The sequence below is a fragment of the Gorilla gorilla genome, chromosome 2, assembly GCF_029281585.2.
Source record: "Gorilla gorilla gorilla isolate KB3781 chromosome 2, NHGRI_mGorGor1-v2.1_pri, whole genome shotgun sequence".
NCBI classification, from domain to species: Eukaryota; Metazoa; Chordata; class Mammalia; order Primates; family Hominidae; genus Gorilla; species Gorilla gorilla.
The window spans coordinates 147,336,453-147,353,994 of record NC_086017.1 but is presented as its reverse complement, the minus strand read 5'-3'; the positions used below and the strand labels follow the sequence as shown (position 1 = coordinate 147,353,994).

Genomic DNA, 17,542 nt, shown 5'->3' with positions numbered 1-17,542 from the left:
ATTAATGATGTCTGGATTTGCTTTTTGAAATAAAGAACAGAAGATAAGTAGGTGAATTAAATGTGGCATAAGATAATTATTCTGGGTTATGAGTATATGGAGGTTACTTGTATTGTGTTCTTGCTTTTGTCTGTTTGAAAGTCTCCATAATAAAAAGATTCACTCATTAAGAGCATTAAAAAATCTGATATTAAATATCTTAGTAAATTAATTATCAAGTTATATTTTCCCAGAAATTACAAAAATTAGCATTGTGGTATCCTAAAACTATGCCTTAGCCTTAAATTTAAAGTTGACTGACTTGAGGAAAAGCAGTTAAGAAGAGGGAGAGTAAATAAGAAATTGGTAGCTAAACAAAAATGAAAATGTTGAGGCACAAAAATGAATATTATTTTTAGGGTCAATATCACATTATTTGTTTAGACAGAGCACATAAATATCATTCGTTTAGTTATATGTCCACTTATGAAAAGGAGGGTAATCGTGAAATATTGCAGATAAGGTTTCAAGGCAGTGCAGTGAGACTTTTTTTTTTTTGTCATGAACTTTACATTTTTTTTAAAAGTCTGGGCTTGCGCGGTGGCTCATGCCTGTAATCCCAGCACTTTGGGAGGCCAAGGCGGGTGGATCACCTGAGCGCCAGCAGTTCAAGACCAGCCTGGCCAACATGGTGAAACCCCGTCTCTACTAAAAATACAAAAAATTAGCCAGATGCAGTGGCACTCACCTGTGGTCCCAGCTGCTCGGGAGGCTGAGGCGGGAGAATTGCTTGAACCTGGGAGATGGAGGTTGCGGTGAGCCAAGATCACGCCACTGCACTCCAGGTGGGCAACAGAGCGAGACTTCGACTCAAAAAAAAAAAGGTCTGAAGGTGTGTATTTTGAGTGAGTCTTTTTTTGTACTTGTGTGTGTAACTATATGGAACACGATTTATGCTACATCAAACCTTTCCTTAAACACTCCGCAGTTTTTATAGGAGAATCTACCAGTGACTTACATATTTCCTCCTGTTGTATATTGCCCATCCATTTTATTTTCTAGGATAAGATGCATTTTTTTTTTTCAACAAATTCAAGTATGTTGTCTGGTATTTCTTAAGTTGGAGCTGGGGGGTTTCTTAGAGACATAGTTAGATATTTGATTAACCGTGATCCCAGCTAAGAAGCTCCTGAATGACTCTTTTCTATTTCTCACATCATTGGAGCTGTCTTCATTGTGAAGTGTATAGAGAACCCTTGGGGAAACTTTGAAGAGTTAGGATGGTTATCTAGTGCATAAAGTTAGTTTGCCAATGGGCATCTTTAATAGTCAAGTTTCAGATATTTGTGGTGGGGAATGGTGGGCAATCTGTGAAGCTAAGTGAGTTTTGGTGCCTTCCAGCTTATTTTCATTTCTCAACAGTTGGCATGGTTACTCTTCTAAAACCTCATAGAAGACTAAAGACATGTAGAGTATGAGTCCTTTAAGGTGCTCCATGGTTAGCGGAGGTTTTGATTAACATATTAGCTGGATTATTCCTGTGAGGAGAAACTTCTCCATGATTTGGTGGTATATTTCCTAAAGTTAAATTAGGACAAATACTTGATTCTTGCTCTTATTTACTAGTTTTCAGACTCATGAGCTGCTTCACTAATATCCTGAAACTGATTTTGTTTTCTTTTTTAAAAAAATGAACTCATATTTGAACATTTTAGATGTGCTTCATTTCATTGCATTTATGAATTGTATTAGTCTGTTTTCATACTGCTATAAAGAACTGCCTGAGACTGGGTAATTTACAAAGGAAAGAGGCTTAATTGAGTCACAGTTCAGCATGGCTGGGGAGGCCTCAGGAAACTTAACAATCTTGGTGGAAGGCAAAGAGGGGAAGCAGGGCACCTTCTTCACATGGTGGCAGGAAGGAGAAGTGCCCAGTGAAGGGGGGAAGAGCCCCTTATAAAACCATCAGATCTCATGAGAACTGATTATCACAAGAACAGCTGGGGAAACTGCTCCCATGATTCAGTTATCTCCACCTGGTCTGTCCCTTGGCACATGGGGATTATGGGGATTACAATTCAAGATGAGATTTGGATGGGGACACAAAGCCTAATTATATCATGCATGTTTAGATTTTCTTGTCTTTGGCCAGTGGGAACCTCTTCAGGTTTGCCCCGAGTCTTGATTTTGATAGTTTCTATGCTTTCTGGCATAACAAGGTGATCAAAACTACTCTTGTGCAATTCATGGCACAAACTTGAAATTAGCCATTTGTCCAAGAAGCTCTGATTCCTTTGAAAAGGAAATTGTTTTTCAATCCTGTAATCTGTATTCATTGCTGCTGGGGTTCTTTGTTTCCAGGCCTCTTCAGTGGATAGTGCTAGGAAATACACACACACATAGTGCTAGGAAATACACACACATTTAAGATTAAAACATGAGTTCATAGTGTTAAGTCCAGTTGAAATTCATTTTAGGGCTACAGGATTTATGTTTATATTTATATTTATTTGAGACGGAGTCTCGCTCTGTTGCCCAGGTTGGAGTGCTATGGTGCGATCTCAGCACACTGCAACCTCCACCTCCTGGGTTCAAACAGTTCTGCCGTAGCCTTCCGAGTAGCTGGGATTACAGGCGCCCACCACCATGCCCAGCTAATATGTTGTATTTTTAGTAGAGACGGGGTTTCACCATGTTCACCAGGCTAGTCTTGAACTCCAGGTCTACAGGATTTTTAATGTAACCTTTTCTCTCTTAACAACTTTCCTCCTTCTCCCTACTGAAAAAAAAAAAAAATCCAAGTCCTCAAGGCATTAACATTGACTTTTTATCCCATGGTACGCACTAACACTTCTATAATTATTATTAACACTGCCACCAACAGTGTGGTTACTGAAAATAAGAAAAATGAGGATTGCAAGGATTGAGCCAATTTTCTGTGTTATAGTCATTCGAAATAGTTACTCTTTGGATTGTTATACCACCAATTTGATATAAAATTATGGTTACTTTACTTTGGTTTTCAGAGATTTCATGTAACATTTTGGTTTTGTTATACTATTATATAAAATATTTACATGGTTTGAAAGTAAAATCTATAAGACAGATTAAACTCAGAGTAGTGTTTTCCTATTTCAGTTTGTTCTGTCTCTCCCTCCTAATTGGTAGCCCTTTTATTTTGTTTTTGAGACAGGTGCAGGCTCTGTTGCCCAGGCTGGACCGCAGTGGCGCAATCTCGGCTCACTGCAACCTCTGGCCCAGGCTCAAGCCATCGTCTCATCTTAGCCTCTTGAGTAGCTGGGACTAAGGTGCGTGCCAGCGTCCACGGCTAATTTTTTAATTTTTTGTAGAGATGGGGTTTTGCCATATTGCCCAGGCTGGTTTCAAACTCCTGAGATAAGTGATCTGCCTACGTTGGCCTCTCAAAGTGCTGGGATTACAGGTGTGAGCCACCACACCTGGCCTGGTAGCCCTCTTTTTTTTTTTTTTTTTTTTTTTTAAACCTTATGGTTTATCTTTTCAAATGCATATATAGGGCCAGGTGTTGTGGCTCATGCCTGTAATCCCAGCACTTTGGGAGGCTGAGGTGTGTGGATCACGAGGTCAGGAGTTCGAGACCGGCCTGGCCAACATGGTGAGACCCCCGTCTCTACTAAAAATAAAAAATTAGCCAGGCGTGGTGGCGGGCACCTGTAAATCCCAGCTACTCGGGAGACTGAGGCAGGAGAATTGCTTGAACCCAGGAGGCAGAGGTTGTAGTGAGCCGAGATCACGCCACTGTGCTCTAGCCTGGGCGACAGAGAAAGACTCCATCTTGAGAAAAAAAAAATGCATATATATGTATTTTTTTCCCTTCCTATCCCTTGTGTCCTTCCTTAGATGAAGCTAAGGACACTCTTTAAGGGATCCTTGCATTGGCAATAGGGAGAAGGTTGGATTCTGTAACTATTGGTGCCTTGTCTTAAAGTGTTATTTTTAAATTTTAGAGTTGTGTAACCATCACCACTATCTGATTTTAGAACACTTTCATCCCCGTAAAAGGTTCCATTGTGCCCATTTACTGTTAATGACTGCTCCACTCTCAGCCCTAGGCAACCACTGTTTTTCTGCTTTCCTGTCATTTCTGGGCATTTTATATAAATGGAATAATGCAATAATGTACTCTTGTATCTGCTTCTTTCACTTAGCAAATGTTTTGGAAGTTCATCCATGTTGTGGCATGTACCAATACTTTATTCCTTTAAATTGCTTAACTCCATTGCATGAGTATACATTTTGTTTATCTACTCACCAATTAATGGACATTTGGATTGTGTCTAATTTTTGGCCATTAGGAATCATGCTGCTGTGCACATTCACATACGTTTTTCTGTGTGGATATGTTTTTATTTCTCTTTAGGTAGGTTCCTAGGAGTAGAATTTTGCTGGTTTCTGTGGTAAATTTGTGTTTTAACTTTTTAAGAAAGTACCAAACTGTATTTCAGTGTGATTGTTGTACCTGTTTTACATTTTACCAGCAGTATATAAGGGTTCCAGTTTCTTCACATCTTTGCCAGCTTTTGGCATTGTTGTTTTGAATTTAGCCATTCTAATGGGTGGGCAGTAGTGTGCCACGGTTTTACTTTGACTAATAATGTTGAGCATATTTTCATGTGCTTATGGTCATTCATTTTATTTTATTTTTTGAGATGGAGCCTTTGCTCTGTCGTCAGGCTGGAGTGCAGTGGCGCTCTCTTGGCTCACTGCAACCTCCGCCTCCCGGGTTCAAGTGATTCCCCTGCCTCAGCTTCCTGAGTAGCTGGGATTACAGGCATGCACCACCATGCCTGGCTAATTTTTTGTATTTTAGTAGAGATGGGGTTTCACCGTGTTGGCCAGGATCGTCTCGATCTCCTGACCTCGTGATCTGCCCATCTTGTCCTCCTAAAGTGCTGGGATTACTGGTGTGAGCCACTGCGCCCGGCTGGTCATTCATATATTTTCTTTGGTGAAATGTTTATTCAAATTTTTGCTTTTAAAATTATATTGTCATTTTACCGATTTGAACTTTTTTTTTTTTTTATTGAGATGGAATGGAGGCTTGCTGTGTCTCCCAGGCTGGAGTGCAATGGCATGGTCTCGGCTCGCTGCACCTCCGCCTCCTCGGTTCAAGCGATTCTCCTGCCTCAGCTTCCTGAGTAGCTGGGACTACAGGTGCATGCCACCACAGCCAGCTAATTTTTGTATTTTTAGTGGAGATGGGGTTTTACTGTGTTGGCCAGGCTGGTCTCGAACTCCTGAACTGCCCGCCTCAGCCTCCCGAAGTGCTGGGAGTGAGCCCCCACGCCCGGCTTGCATTGTTTTTTGTTTTTTTTTTTTTAAATGTGATTTGCAAATATTTTCTCTCAGTCTGTGGTTTATTTTTGATCTTCCTTCCTTCCTTCCTTCCTTCCTTCCTTCCTTCCTTCCTTCCTTCCTTCCTCCCTCCCTCCCTCTCTTCTTCCCTCCTTCCCTCCCTCCCTCCTTCCCTCCCTCCTTCCCTCCCTCCTTCCCTCCCTCCCTCCTTCCCTCCCGCCTTCCCTCCCTCCTTCCTTCCCTCTTTTTTTTTTTTTTTTTTTTTTTGAGACAGTCTTTCTCTGTCCCAAGCTGGAGTGCATTGGCACCATCTTGGCTCACTGCAACCTCTGCTTCTCAGATTCAAGCAATTCTCCTGCCCCAGACTCCTGAGTAGCTGGGACTACAGGCATGTGCCATCACGCCTGGCTAATTTTATTTTATATTTTTAGTAGAGACAGGGTTTTGCCACATTGGCCAGGCTGGTCTTGAACTCCTGACCTCACGTGATCTGCCCACCTTAGCCTCCCAAAGTGCTGGGATTACAGGTGTGAGCCACCTCGCCTGACCATTTTTTCATTTTCTTAATGGTGTCTTTTGTTGAAGCACAGTATGTTTTTAATTTTGAGAAAATCCATTTAACTATTTTTTTTTCCTTTTTGTGAATTGTGCATTTGATGTCACGTATAAGAACACTTTGGCCAATAGAAAGTTACAAAGATTTTCTCCTCTGTTTTCTTCTAGAATTTCTATATTTTAGCTCTTACATTTAGGTTTGTGATCATTTTAATTTTTGTGTATGTTGTGAGGTAAGGGTATAAGTTTGTTTTTTTCCTTTTGGCATTTGGATATCAAATTGTTTCACATGGTATGTTGAAAATACTCTCCTTGGCCAGGCGTGGTGGCTCACGCCTGTAATCCCAGCACTTTGGGAGGCCGAGGCGGGCGGATCACGAGGCCAGGAGATCAAGACCATCCTGGCTAACACGGTGAAACCTCGTCTCTACTAAAAATGCAAAAGAAAAAAAAATAGCTGGGCGTGGTGGTAGGCGCCTGTAGTCCCAGCTACTCGGGAGGCTGAGGCAGGAGAACGGTGTGAACCCGAGAGGCGGAGCTTGCAGTGAGCCGAGATGGCACCACTGCACTCCAGCCTGGGCGACAGAGCGAGACTCCGTCTCAAAAAAAAAAAAAAAAAGAAAGTACTCTCCTTTCCCCATTGAATCATCTGGATACCCTGTCACACAAATTGGTTGACCATAAATGTAATAATTTGTTTCTGGACTCTGAATTCTGTTCCACTGATGCATGTGTCTATACTTTTGTCATTACCACACTGTCTTGATTACTATGGCTTTATAGTAAAATTTGGAATTTGGTAGTGTAAGTCCTGTAATTTTGTTGTTTTTCAAAGTTGTTTTGTCTGTCCTCTGTGATTCCATATGAATTTTAGGATCAGCCTGTCAATTTCTTTAAGAAAAAAAGCTGCCTGGGATTAAAGATTGCATTGAACTTAGATCAATTTTGGGGAAAACTGCCATCTTGACAATATATTGATAGTCTTCTAATCCGTGAACATGTCTGTTTAGATACTCTTTAATTTCTTTCAGCTGTGTTTTGTAGTGCTGCGTGTAGAAGTTTGTTAAAGTTTTTCTAAATATTTTAAGTATATTCTTGATGCTATTGTGAATGGAATTTTAAAAAATTAGTTTGTTCATTCCTAGCATATAGAAATGGAAAATGCAGTGGACTTTTGTATATATTGTTTGTGCTATGACCTTGCTAAATTTGCTTATTGGTACTAGTAGTTTGCGTGTGTGCGTTTTTTGAGATTTTCTGTAAGCAGAATTGTGTAATCCATTACTAAAACAATTTTACTTGTTTCTTTCTAGTCTTGATGCCTTTTTTTTTTCTTTTCCTTTTAAACCTTACTGCACCAGCTAGAACAAGTACAATTTTGAAAAGAAGTGGCAACAGCAGGTATCCTTTCCTTGTTCCTGATCTTTGGAAGGAAAGCATTGTGTTTTACCTTTAAATAAAGTTGGCTTTAGATTTTTTGATGCCCACCACCATCAAGTTAAAGAAGTTCAGTTTCTCGTTTGTGAATTTGTGTGTGTGTGTGAAGAGGTATTGTATTATATGTTGTGGGATTCTCTTGAATGTTTTGTTATGGATTTTGTCATGTTTATGGGAGATTTTGGTTTGTATTTTCTTTTTTTTTTTTATTTTAATTTTTTTGAGATGATTTAGTTGCCCAGGCTGGAGTGCACTGGCATGATCTTGGCTCACCGCAACCTCCGCCTCCTGGATTGAAGCGATTCTCCTGCCTCAGCCTCCTGAGTAGCTGGGATTACAGGCATGCGCCACCACGCCCGGCTAATTTTTGCATTTTTAGTAGAGATGGGGTTTCTCCATGTTGGTCAGGCTGGTCTTGAACTCCCCACTTCAGGTGATCCGCCCACCTTGGCCTCCCAAAGTGTTGGGATTACAGGCGTGAGCCACTGCTCCCGGCGGTTTGTATTTTCTTTTGTCTGGTGGCCTTATTTTCTTTCATAGTAGTTACTGGCCTTTAAATATGAGTTGGGAAGTGTTTTCTCCTCCTCTATGTTTGGGTGTTATTTCTTTTTAATTATTTGTTAGAATTTACCAGTGAAGGCATTTAGCCCTGGAGTCTTCTTTTGAGGAAAATCTTCAGTGGCTATTTAAAACTTTTATTACAGGTCTGTTCAGTTTTAAAACTTTTTCTCCAGTGAATTTTGGTCATTTGTGTCTTTAGAGAAATGTGTCCATTTCATCAAAGTAGTCTAAAATTGTTAGCATAAAGTTGTTCATAGGACTTCCTTAATTCTTCACATTTTTTAGGGCACTAGTGATACTCTGACCCCTTTCATTTCTAATTTTGGTAATTTGTATTTTCTTGTTTCCTTTGATCTTTTAAAACAACCAACTTTTGGTGTTATTTATTTTTCTCTTTGGTTTTTCTGCTTTCTCTTGTATTGGTTTCTGCCCTAATCTGTATTCATTTATTTATTTTCGTTTTTTTGAGATGGAGTCTGGCTCTGTCGCCCAGGCTGGAGTTGAGTGGCACTCTCTTGGCTCACTGCAACCTCTCCTCCCAGGTTCAAGCAGTTCTCCTGCCTCAGCCTCTGAGTAGCTGGGATTACAGGTGTTCACCACCCTTGGATAATTTTTGTATTTTTAGTAGAGACAGGGTTTTACCATATTGGCCAGGCTGGTGTCGAACTCCTGACCTCAGGTGATCAGCCCGCCTTGGCCTCCCAAAGTGATGGGATTACAGGTGTGAGCCACTGTGGCCTGCTCTAATCTTCATTATTTGCTTTAACCTGCTTAGTTTGGGATTCCTATTAAGGTGAAAGAAAGCTTTGGTTATTGACTTGAGACTTTGCTTTTTTATTTTTTATATTTTCTATTTTTACTGTGCATACACATATATACAGTGTGTTTTAAAAATGGGCTTTACAATATGTAGTTTTATCACTCGGTTTACAACTAAATATATTGTGAACATTTTCTCTTCTTCAACAGTTAAAAGGATTGCATAGCTTGGAGGAAACATAATTTATTTATTTATTTAGTTTGCTTGCTTTTGAGATGGAGTCTGGCTCTGTCGCCCAGGCTGGAGTGCAGTGGCGCCATCTTGGCTCACTGCAAGCTCCGCCTCCTGGGTTCACGCTATTCTCCTGCCTCAGCCTCCCGAGTAGCTGGGACTACAGGTGGCTGCCACCACACCCGGCTAATTTTTTGTATTGATGGGGTTTCACCGTGTTAGCCAGGATGGTCTCAATCTCCTGACCTCGTGATCCGCCTGCCTTGGCCTCCCAAGGTGCTGGATTACAGGCGTTGAGCCACTGTGCCCGGCCAGAAACATAATTTATTAAGCCATCTTGTTGGGAATATTGAGGCATAATTTTTTTTCTAAGGAGACTTCATTCTTTTTACAATGCTTTTGGGAAAAAAGGGGGAGCCCTTGTCTTATATAGCTTTCTATAGATGATGGAAACTTGCCTTTCCATTTAGCCTTTTAACTTGCTTCTCTACACCCAATCACCAGTCAAGTAACCCATTTTATGTTTTCCAACCTCCCTCTCCCATTTGCTTCCCATTTCCTTCCCATTTCCTTCCACATGCAGACGGACTTCCATTACTTCAGCACTCTGGTTCCTCCCCTTAAAGAGGCTTTTTTTCCTTTTAGAGACTACTTTGATTTTGATCAGCTGTACTCAAAACTGTATCGTAAGTTTCACATTAGGATTAATCTTTAATAATCTGAAGATATAATTCAGTTGTTTAAAAGAACATATTAAGAAGACCTTGGTAGAATTACATGTATCAAGAAATACTGGACTCCAGCACAGTGGAGATATAGCTGTTTTCCTTTTGAAAAAGGTAGTTTTTTGGGGGAGGGCAGGGCAAAGAGGTAAGAAGTAGTTGGTACTATAAGGAAATGTTAGAGACCATTATGGAAATGTATTCATTATTTTAAAGCATAAGAGTGGTACATGCAGACAGTAGTAGTTCTGGAGTATTGGAAACCATGAGGTGCTCATCCATCACAAGGCCATCACAGCCAGGTAGAAATGCCTGAGGAAAGCAGTGGAGCTGGCCATGCCAGCATTTACACATAGAACAGTTCTTGGGCAGCCGGGTGTCACGGGGCACAGACCCACAGTTCTCTTTGCATACGTACATTGTGCTCACAATTCTGTCTGTAGGAGGGGAAGCAGGCACAAAAGGACCCCAGCATACAAGTTCCCCCCATTCAGGCAGCAGGTTTTGTTTAGCTCGTTACTGTCCTGTATCCCCATGGGCGGCACAGGTTGGGAAGGCTGAGGATGAAAAGCAGGCTCCTTCTGGGGTTGAATGCTGTCATCTCTGAAGGCCAGGTCTCCCTGAGATGGACACCCCTTTCTTTTTTTAAATTTATTTATTTATTTTTTTGAGGTGGAGTTTTGCTCTTGTTGCCCAGGCTTGGAGTGCAATGAATGGCACGATCTCGGCTCACTGCAACCTCTGCCTCCCAGGTTCAAACGATTCTTTTGCCTCAGCCTCCCAAGTAGCTGGGATTACAGGCATGCACCACCATGCCTAGCTAATTTTGTTATTTTAGTAGAGACAGGGTTTCACCATGTTGGTCAGGCTGGTCTTGAACTCCTGACGTCAGGTGATCCATCTGCCTTGGCCTCCCAAGGTGCTGGGATTACAAGCATGAGCCACCGCATCCAGCGTCTTTTTTTTTTTTTCCAGACAGTCTTGCCCTGTCGCCAGGCTGGAGTGCAGTGGCACCATACTCAGCTCATTGCAACCTCTGCCTCCCGGGTTCAAGCGATTGTCCTGCCTCAGCCCCCCTGAGTAGCTGGGACTACAGGCGTGTGCCACCACTCCCAGCTAATTTTTGTATTTTTAGTAGAGATGGAGTTTCACCATGTTGGCCAGGATGGTCTCAGTCTCTTGACCTCGTGATCTGCCTGCCTCGGCCTCCCAAAGTGCTGGGATTTGCAGTTGTGAGCCACGGCGCCCTGCCCAGCCGCTTTCTTAAAATTTATTATAATTTTTTTTAGAGACAGGGTCTTGCTGTCTTGCCCAGGCTGGTCTTGAACTCCTGGGCTTAAATGAGTGTCCCACCTCTGCCTCTCAGAGAGCTAGAACAACAGGCATGTGCCACTGTGCCTAGCTCAAGACCTTATTTTCTGATACAGACTTTCAAAGCTATAGATTTCCACTAAACACTGCTTTAGTTGCATTCTCCAAATTTTGATATGTGGTGTTTTCATTTGGTAAATGTTTTCTCAATTTCTCTTACGATGTTTTTGGCTTATAAGTTATTTTGGTATATGTTTAATTTCCAGATACTTGGGGATTTTTCTGATTTTTTTTTTTTCCCACTGATTTCTAATTTCTGTTGTGGTTGAACATATTCTTTGTGTGATTTATGAGAAGAGGTACCGCTTTGGGTAATTGCTGACCATTTGTCTGGATTGGGAACCAAGGAGCAGTTGCAGCTTTGGAGAGTAAGAGTGGAGATGGGAACTGGGTCTAGTTCCTTTCCCTTCTTGGTTCGTATGTATATGTCATTTATAATTTGAGAATTGTGTCAAGTCGGGGGACTACTTCATTATACTGTATTGTCGCAGTTAGGATACTTGTGGTTTATAATTAAACCATGGTCATTTTGAAATCTGTCAGAAGAATTTGAGCCCAGTATTATACCCTAGTTTTTTTTTCTTTAATAAGTTTAAATATAGTTTTTTCCATTTTATATTTTTTTCTAGAAGAATTTGAGTTGAGTAGTACTCCTTTTTTCTTTGTTTTAATGTAGTTGAACATAGTTCTCTCCTACTGAAACTCCTTTTTTTTTTTTTTTTTTTTAAAATGAGATGGAGTTTTGCTCTTGTCGCCCAGGCTGGAGTGCAGTGACACAATCTCGGCTCGCTGCAACCTCCGCCTCCTGGGTTCAAGGGATTCTCCTGCCTCAGCCTCCTGAATAGCTGGGATTACAGGTGCCCATCACCCTGCCCGGCTAATTTTTGCATTTTTAGTAGAGACAGGGTTTCACCATGTTGGCCAGGCTAGTCTCAAAGTCCTGACCTCAGGTGATCTGCCCACCTCAGCCTCCCAAAGTGCTGGGGTTACAGGCATGAGCCAGCACACCTGGCCTTTTTTTTTTTTTTTTTTTTTTTGAGACTAAGTCTCGCTCTGTTGCTTAGGCTGGATTGCAGTGGTGTGATCTCAGCTCACTGCTACCTCAGTTTCCTGGGTTCAAGTGATGCTCCTGCCTCAGCCTCCCTAGCAGCTGGGACTACAGGTGCGTACCACTATGCCCGGTTAATTTTGTTGTATTTTTAATAGAAATGGGGTTTTACCATGTTGGCCAGGCTGGCCTTGAACTCCTGACCTCAGGTGATCCGCCCACCTCAGCCTCCCAAAGTGCTGGGATTATAGGCATGAGCCACTGTGTCCGGCCTGAAATGACATTTTGATCTTTTTTCTTTAAAGTTTATGATTAGTATATATGCATTAAAAACTGATTGAAAAATTTTTTTTTTCCGTGAAGATACTTTTCCACTGATGAATGCCCTCAAGACTATCTTTTATGAGGGCAGGGACTAAATCTCTCTTACTCATATCTTTTTCCCCAGTGTCCAGCACAAAATAATATGATTTTGTTCAGCATGTTGTAGCATTGCCATGTTGTGTTAGGTTGAGGTCCAAAGGGTTTTGTTTTGTTTTGTTTTGTTTTGTTTTTGAGACAGGGTCTCGCTTTGTCACCCAGGCGGGAGTGCAGTGGCAAGATCATAGTTCACCGTAGCCTGAACTCTAGGGCTCAAGCCATCACCTCAGCCTCCTGAATAGCTGGGATTACAGGCACACACCACCACACCTGGCTGTCCAAAGGGTTTTAACCCTAGTTTGTGCTTCTGGTGTCTGATCTTCACCTCTTTAACTTTATAGCCTTTGGAGGAAGAGGATAAGAAGGTGGACCAGAACGTATTGCTTGGGGAGAGAGACACAGAATCAAGGATGATTTTGGTTTGAGATAACTGAATGGGGAATATGGCATGAAATCAAGCGAGCTAATTGAAGATTCTTCCGTTTCTTCTAAGATATATTTTCTGTTATCTGGTCTAGTGAGTTTAATTCATCTCAATTTTGATAGACTACTTATGTCATCTAAACTTCAGTTTATGAAATGGTAAATTTATTTTACTAAAATCTTTGCTTTCCTCCTTCTCCCCCTTAGGACATTTGCTACAAGATCCTATTGCACCCACCAACTCCACCTGCCAACATTATGTCTGCAAAACTTGTAAAGGCAAGAAAATGATGATGAAACCTTCCTGTAGCTGGTGCAAAGACTATGAGCAGTTTGAGGAAAACAAGCAGTTAAGCATCCTAGTGAACTGCTACAAAAAACTATGCGAGTATATAACACAGACTACACTGGCACGGGATATAATAGAAGCAGTTGACTGTTCTTCTGATATTTTGGCTTTGCTTAATGATGGATCATTGTTTTGTGAGGAGACAGAAAAACCCTCAGATTCATCCTTTACTTTGTGTTTGACACATTCCCCTTTACCTTCAACCTCAGAACCCACAACTGATCCTCAAGCTAGTTTATCTCCAATGTCTGAAAGCACCCTCAGCATTGCTATTGGCAGTTCTGTTATCAATGGTTTGCCTACTTATAATGGGCTTTCAATAGATAGATTTGGTATAAATATTCCTTCACCTGAACATTCAAATACGATTGACGTATGTAATACTGTTGACATAAAAACTGAGGATCTGTCTGACAGCCTGCCACCCGTTTGTGACACAGTAGCCACTGACTTATGTTCCACAGGCATTGATATCTGCAGTTTCAGTGAAGATATAAAACCTGGAGACTCTCTGTTACTGAGTGTTGAGGAAGTACTCCGCAGCTTAGAAACTGTTTCAAATACAGAGGTCTGTTGCCCTAATTTGCAGCCGAACTTGGAAGCCACTGTATCCAATGGACCTTTTCTGCAGCTTTCTTCCCAGTCTCTTAGCCATAATGTTTTTATGTCCACCAGTCCTGCACTTCATGGGTTATCATGTACAGCAGCAACTCCGAAGATAGCAAAATTGAATAGAAAACGATCCAGATCAGAGAGTGACAGTGAGAAAGTTCAGCCACTTCCAATTTCTACCATTATCCGAGGCCCAACACTGGGGGCATCTGCTCCTGTGACAGTGAAACGGGAGAGCAAAATTTCTCTTCAACCTATAGCAACTGTTCCCAATGGAGGCACAACGCCTAAAATCAGCAAAACTGTACTTTTATCTACTAAAAGCATGAAAAAGAGTCATGAACATGGATCCAAGAAATCTCACTCTAAAACCAAGCCAGGTATTCTTAAAAAAGACAAAGCAGTAAAGGAAAAGATTCCTAGTCATCATTTTATGCCAGGAAGTCCTACCAAGACTGTGTACAAAAAACCCCAGGAAAAGAAAGGGTGTAAATGTGGGCGTGCTACTCAAAATCCAAGTGTTCTTACATGCCGAGGCCAACGCTGCCCTTGCTACTCTAACCGCAAAGCCTGCTTAGATTGTATATGTCGTGGCTGCCAAAACTCCTATATGGCCAATGGGGAGAAGAAGCTGGAGGCATTTGCTGTGCCAGAAAAGGCCTTGGAGCAGACCAGGCTCACTTTGGGCATTAACGTGACTAGCATTGCTGTGCGTAACGCTAGTACCAGCACCAGTGTAATAAATGTCACAGGGTCCCCAGTAACGACGTTTTTAGCTGCCAGTACACATGATGATAAAAGTTTGGATGAAGCTATAGACATGAGATTCGACTGTTAAATCAGTGGGTCTTTTAAACCTACTCCTGGTAGGGAAATAGCTACAGTTTTACGGCAGCTATGGTTCTGTTGGTTTAACTTGCCGGAGCTCCTGCATATAGATCACTTGTATCAAGTGTTTTCATTGCTAAGTTATATGTGTTAGTGTCGGGGAAATAGTTTGCAGATAATGGAGGAGTAACCCTACAACTATATGTCCTTAGTTCTTACAGAACCTCATAGTTTGAGAACAAAGCTGATGCAACTGATTTATACAAAATGAACTTTGGCAAGAAAAATAACATTAACCTCATTGTTTATGGCCATGCTTTGTGCATAATCAAAGTTTATGATTAAATGTAAGGAAGTGGTATCTAGTCAGTCCATAAAGATTGTGCTAATTTTTTTTGTGGAAAAGTAGCCATTAGTTCAGGAAACTCAGTGCTGCCTTCAGATGCCATTGATGTTTCTCCTGTTGGAAAGCTGATGTGTCCAGCTCAACCTTTGTGCTGACATCATACCATTTCTGATCATGAAATATTGGCTACTGGTGTATGTAGCAATTCTTAAATCAGCAGTATTATGAAAAAAAATTCCCCCTCATTAGAATGTTTAAGAAATCTTTTTAAAAAGTAAGCAAATTCTGTCAGACTACAAATGTTTAGCTGTTACTCATTTCTAGGGAAGAAATTCTAAATCCCTCCTTCACTTTGAGCAGTGTTCTAATTGGATAAATGAAGGAGAGTAGTTTTATTCTGAAGGTAATTAAATTTAGACTATGTAGTATGTGACAGAATTTTTTTAAAATTATAAAAAGATTTTATTTAGTAATTGGGATTTACTTAAAATAATTTCGGAATAATGCTCCCAGACTTGCCCAGATTTGTGTATTGTACTTATTGCCACTGGCTGCCACTTTGACTTATTTTCTCTAATAGTTTATTTGCCACAGTCTTTATTTTGAATATGCTCCTAGTTTTTTTTTAGGGTGCTGTTCACTATGAAGGCTTCTTTATAGAGGCCTAATAAGAATGCCTTTTTATAAAGCCTGTGCATTTAGGTAGGTTGAAGCTAGGAGGATTTTCTTTAGAATGCTCTTTTGCATGTAAAGCACAAAGTATGTTTCAGTTTAAATGCACTTCTTCCCGTTAATTTTTATGGGGAAGACAAGTGAGTCACAAACATTCTGTTGAAGGGAAATCTAGTCAGTTGCTTGAAAGAGCACAGCCCAGATAAAACAAGGACTGACTAGGTGTAATGAAATAACCTGTGATTTAAAAGAAGAGCTGCAGCTTTGACAGTGCTTATTTAAAGAAAAATACTGCTGGAAAATTTCCAATTTCTACTACGTTCACCATCTCTAGTAAGATCTGACATATGCTGAAGTTATGTTTTGATTTGGCACACAGCATGTTCAATGATGGTTACTCGCCTAGTACAAGACATGGAGAAGAAACCTTTGGACACAGAGCAGATGACACCTCCTTCTGTTTTGTAGTGTATCCTGGTGTCATTTTCTGTGAATGTGGTCAGGTAGAGTTGTTTTTGTTGTTGTTGTTGGGCTTTTTTTTCTTTTCTTTTTTTTTTTTTTGGTCTCTTGGTGGGGTGGGGGTGGGCTAAAGCCATAGGAAGAAAAATGTGATGTATGTGTCCAGTATGTACTATTTTGTTTTTGTTTTGCAAGAAGAGTTGAACTATTTTTGATAACAAGAGTAAATGGTGGAAAATGCTTCTTAGTTGTCTTGTCTTTATTTGCTTTCCAAGATTTGGAATTTTATTTAATTCCTTTAAGTGTTAGCAGTGTCTTATGAAACATGTATTTACCTAACGTTTGTAACAGTTTTGTGTTGAACGCAGATGCCCTGCTATATAAAGTTGTAAATCTGTTCTTTATTCACTAATGATCACTGCAAAAATGATTAGAAATGAGATTGTACACATGGATGAGGATATATTTTGCAAATCGACCAAACTTTCCTAATATTATGATCTTAAAATTCATAGAGTACTTTATTGCTTCCCAAGTTTGATAATCTTGTGGTTTTTTTTTTTTTTGATGCATGGGAGGTTGGCAATATAGACAAAGTGGAAATCATTAGTATGTGAGGGCCTTGATTGTTATGTAATATTGCCAATGATGAATTCAGGTTGTTTTTAGCACAAATTTCTCTTTTTTATGCTGGTATTCTCACTGCCACATTTTTGAAAACCTGTATTACACCTTAAATCTATCAATAAATGATAGTTTTCTAATTCTATGTTGTAGAATACTGAAGAGTTTGGGATAGCATGCTCTGAATGGTCTGTATTATATACATCTGGGGAAGAGTAATCACAGTGCCTTGATTTTTATATTATTTTTCTTTATACCACGAGTTGCTTAGGAATGCTGACAAATGGCTAACGAGGGATGATTGAGAGATTATTACTGAAGTAACTGGATTTACTTCATCAGGATTTGAAACCACCAAAGAACAGCAGCATTTAATAAGACACATCCTGAATTGTTGAGTCCTTGTTACTAATATAAATGATCAAATGATCTTTTACCTTAGGTAATAGTTTTAGAGCTGACAATTTTATCTTTTTGGTTAGCCTTATTAAGTCTGCATTTCCGTGAGGAGGTGTAGTATGGTCCTAGGGATAAAGAATTCCTTTTATTTCATTGTATTCTTAGTTAAAACAATTTCATGGTGACCTTGTTGAAGAAGAGTAAAAGTTTTATGGGAATCAGATGAAAAATAAATTGTCCATAACCATATCATAGATAAAAAATAGAAATGCTTTAGAAAACACTAAGTTCAAAGTATGGTATTTTAACCAAATCTAATACTTGGATGGCATTTTATACTTTTCTCTTTTTAAAAAAATTAAAAGCTAGGCACAGTGGTGTGTGCCTGTAATCTCAGCTACTTAGGAGGCTG

General features: G+C 40.3%; 2 protein-coding genes across 2 annotated transcripts in view; one reads left to right on the top strand and one right to left on the bottom strand.

Annotated features, from left to right (window-relative positions):
- MSL2 (MSL complex subunit 2) overlaps positions 1-16,348 on the top strand; it is a 46,947-nt gene extending 30,599 nt beyond the window's left edge. Inside the window, exon 2 of the mRNA XM_004037699.5 lies at positions 13,049-16,348. Within this exon, the coding sequence (XP_004037747.1) occupies positions 13,049-14,640 (1,592 nt within the window). The 3' untranslated portion in view covers positions 14,641-16,348. The remainder of the gene's footprint in view (positions 1-13,048) is intronic.
- The window catches only part of PPP2R3A (protein phosphatase 2 regulatory subunit B''alpha), a 206,535-nt gene that overhangs the window by 6,552 nt on the left and 182,441 nt on the right, over positions 1-17,542 (bottom strand). The window lies entirely within an intron of this gene.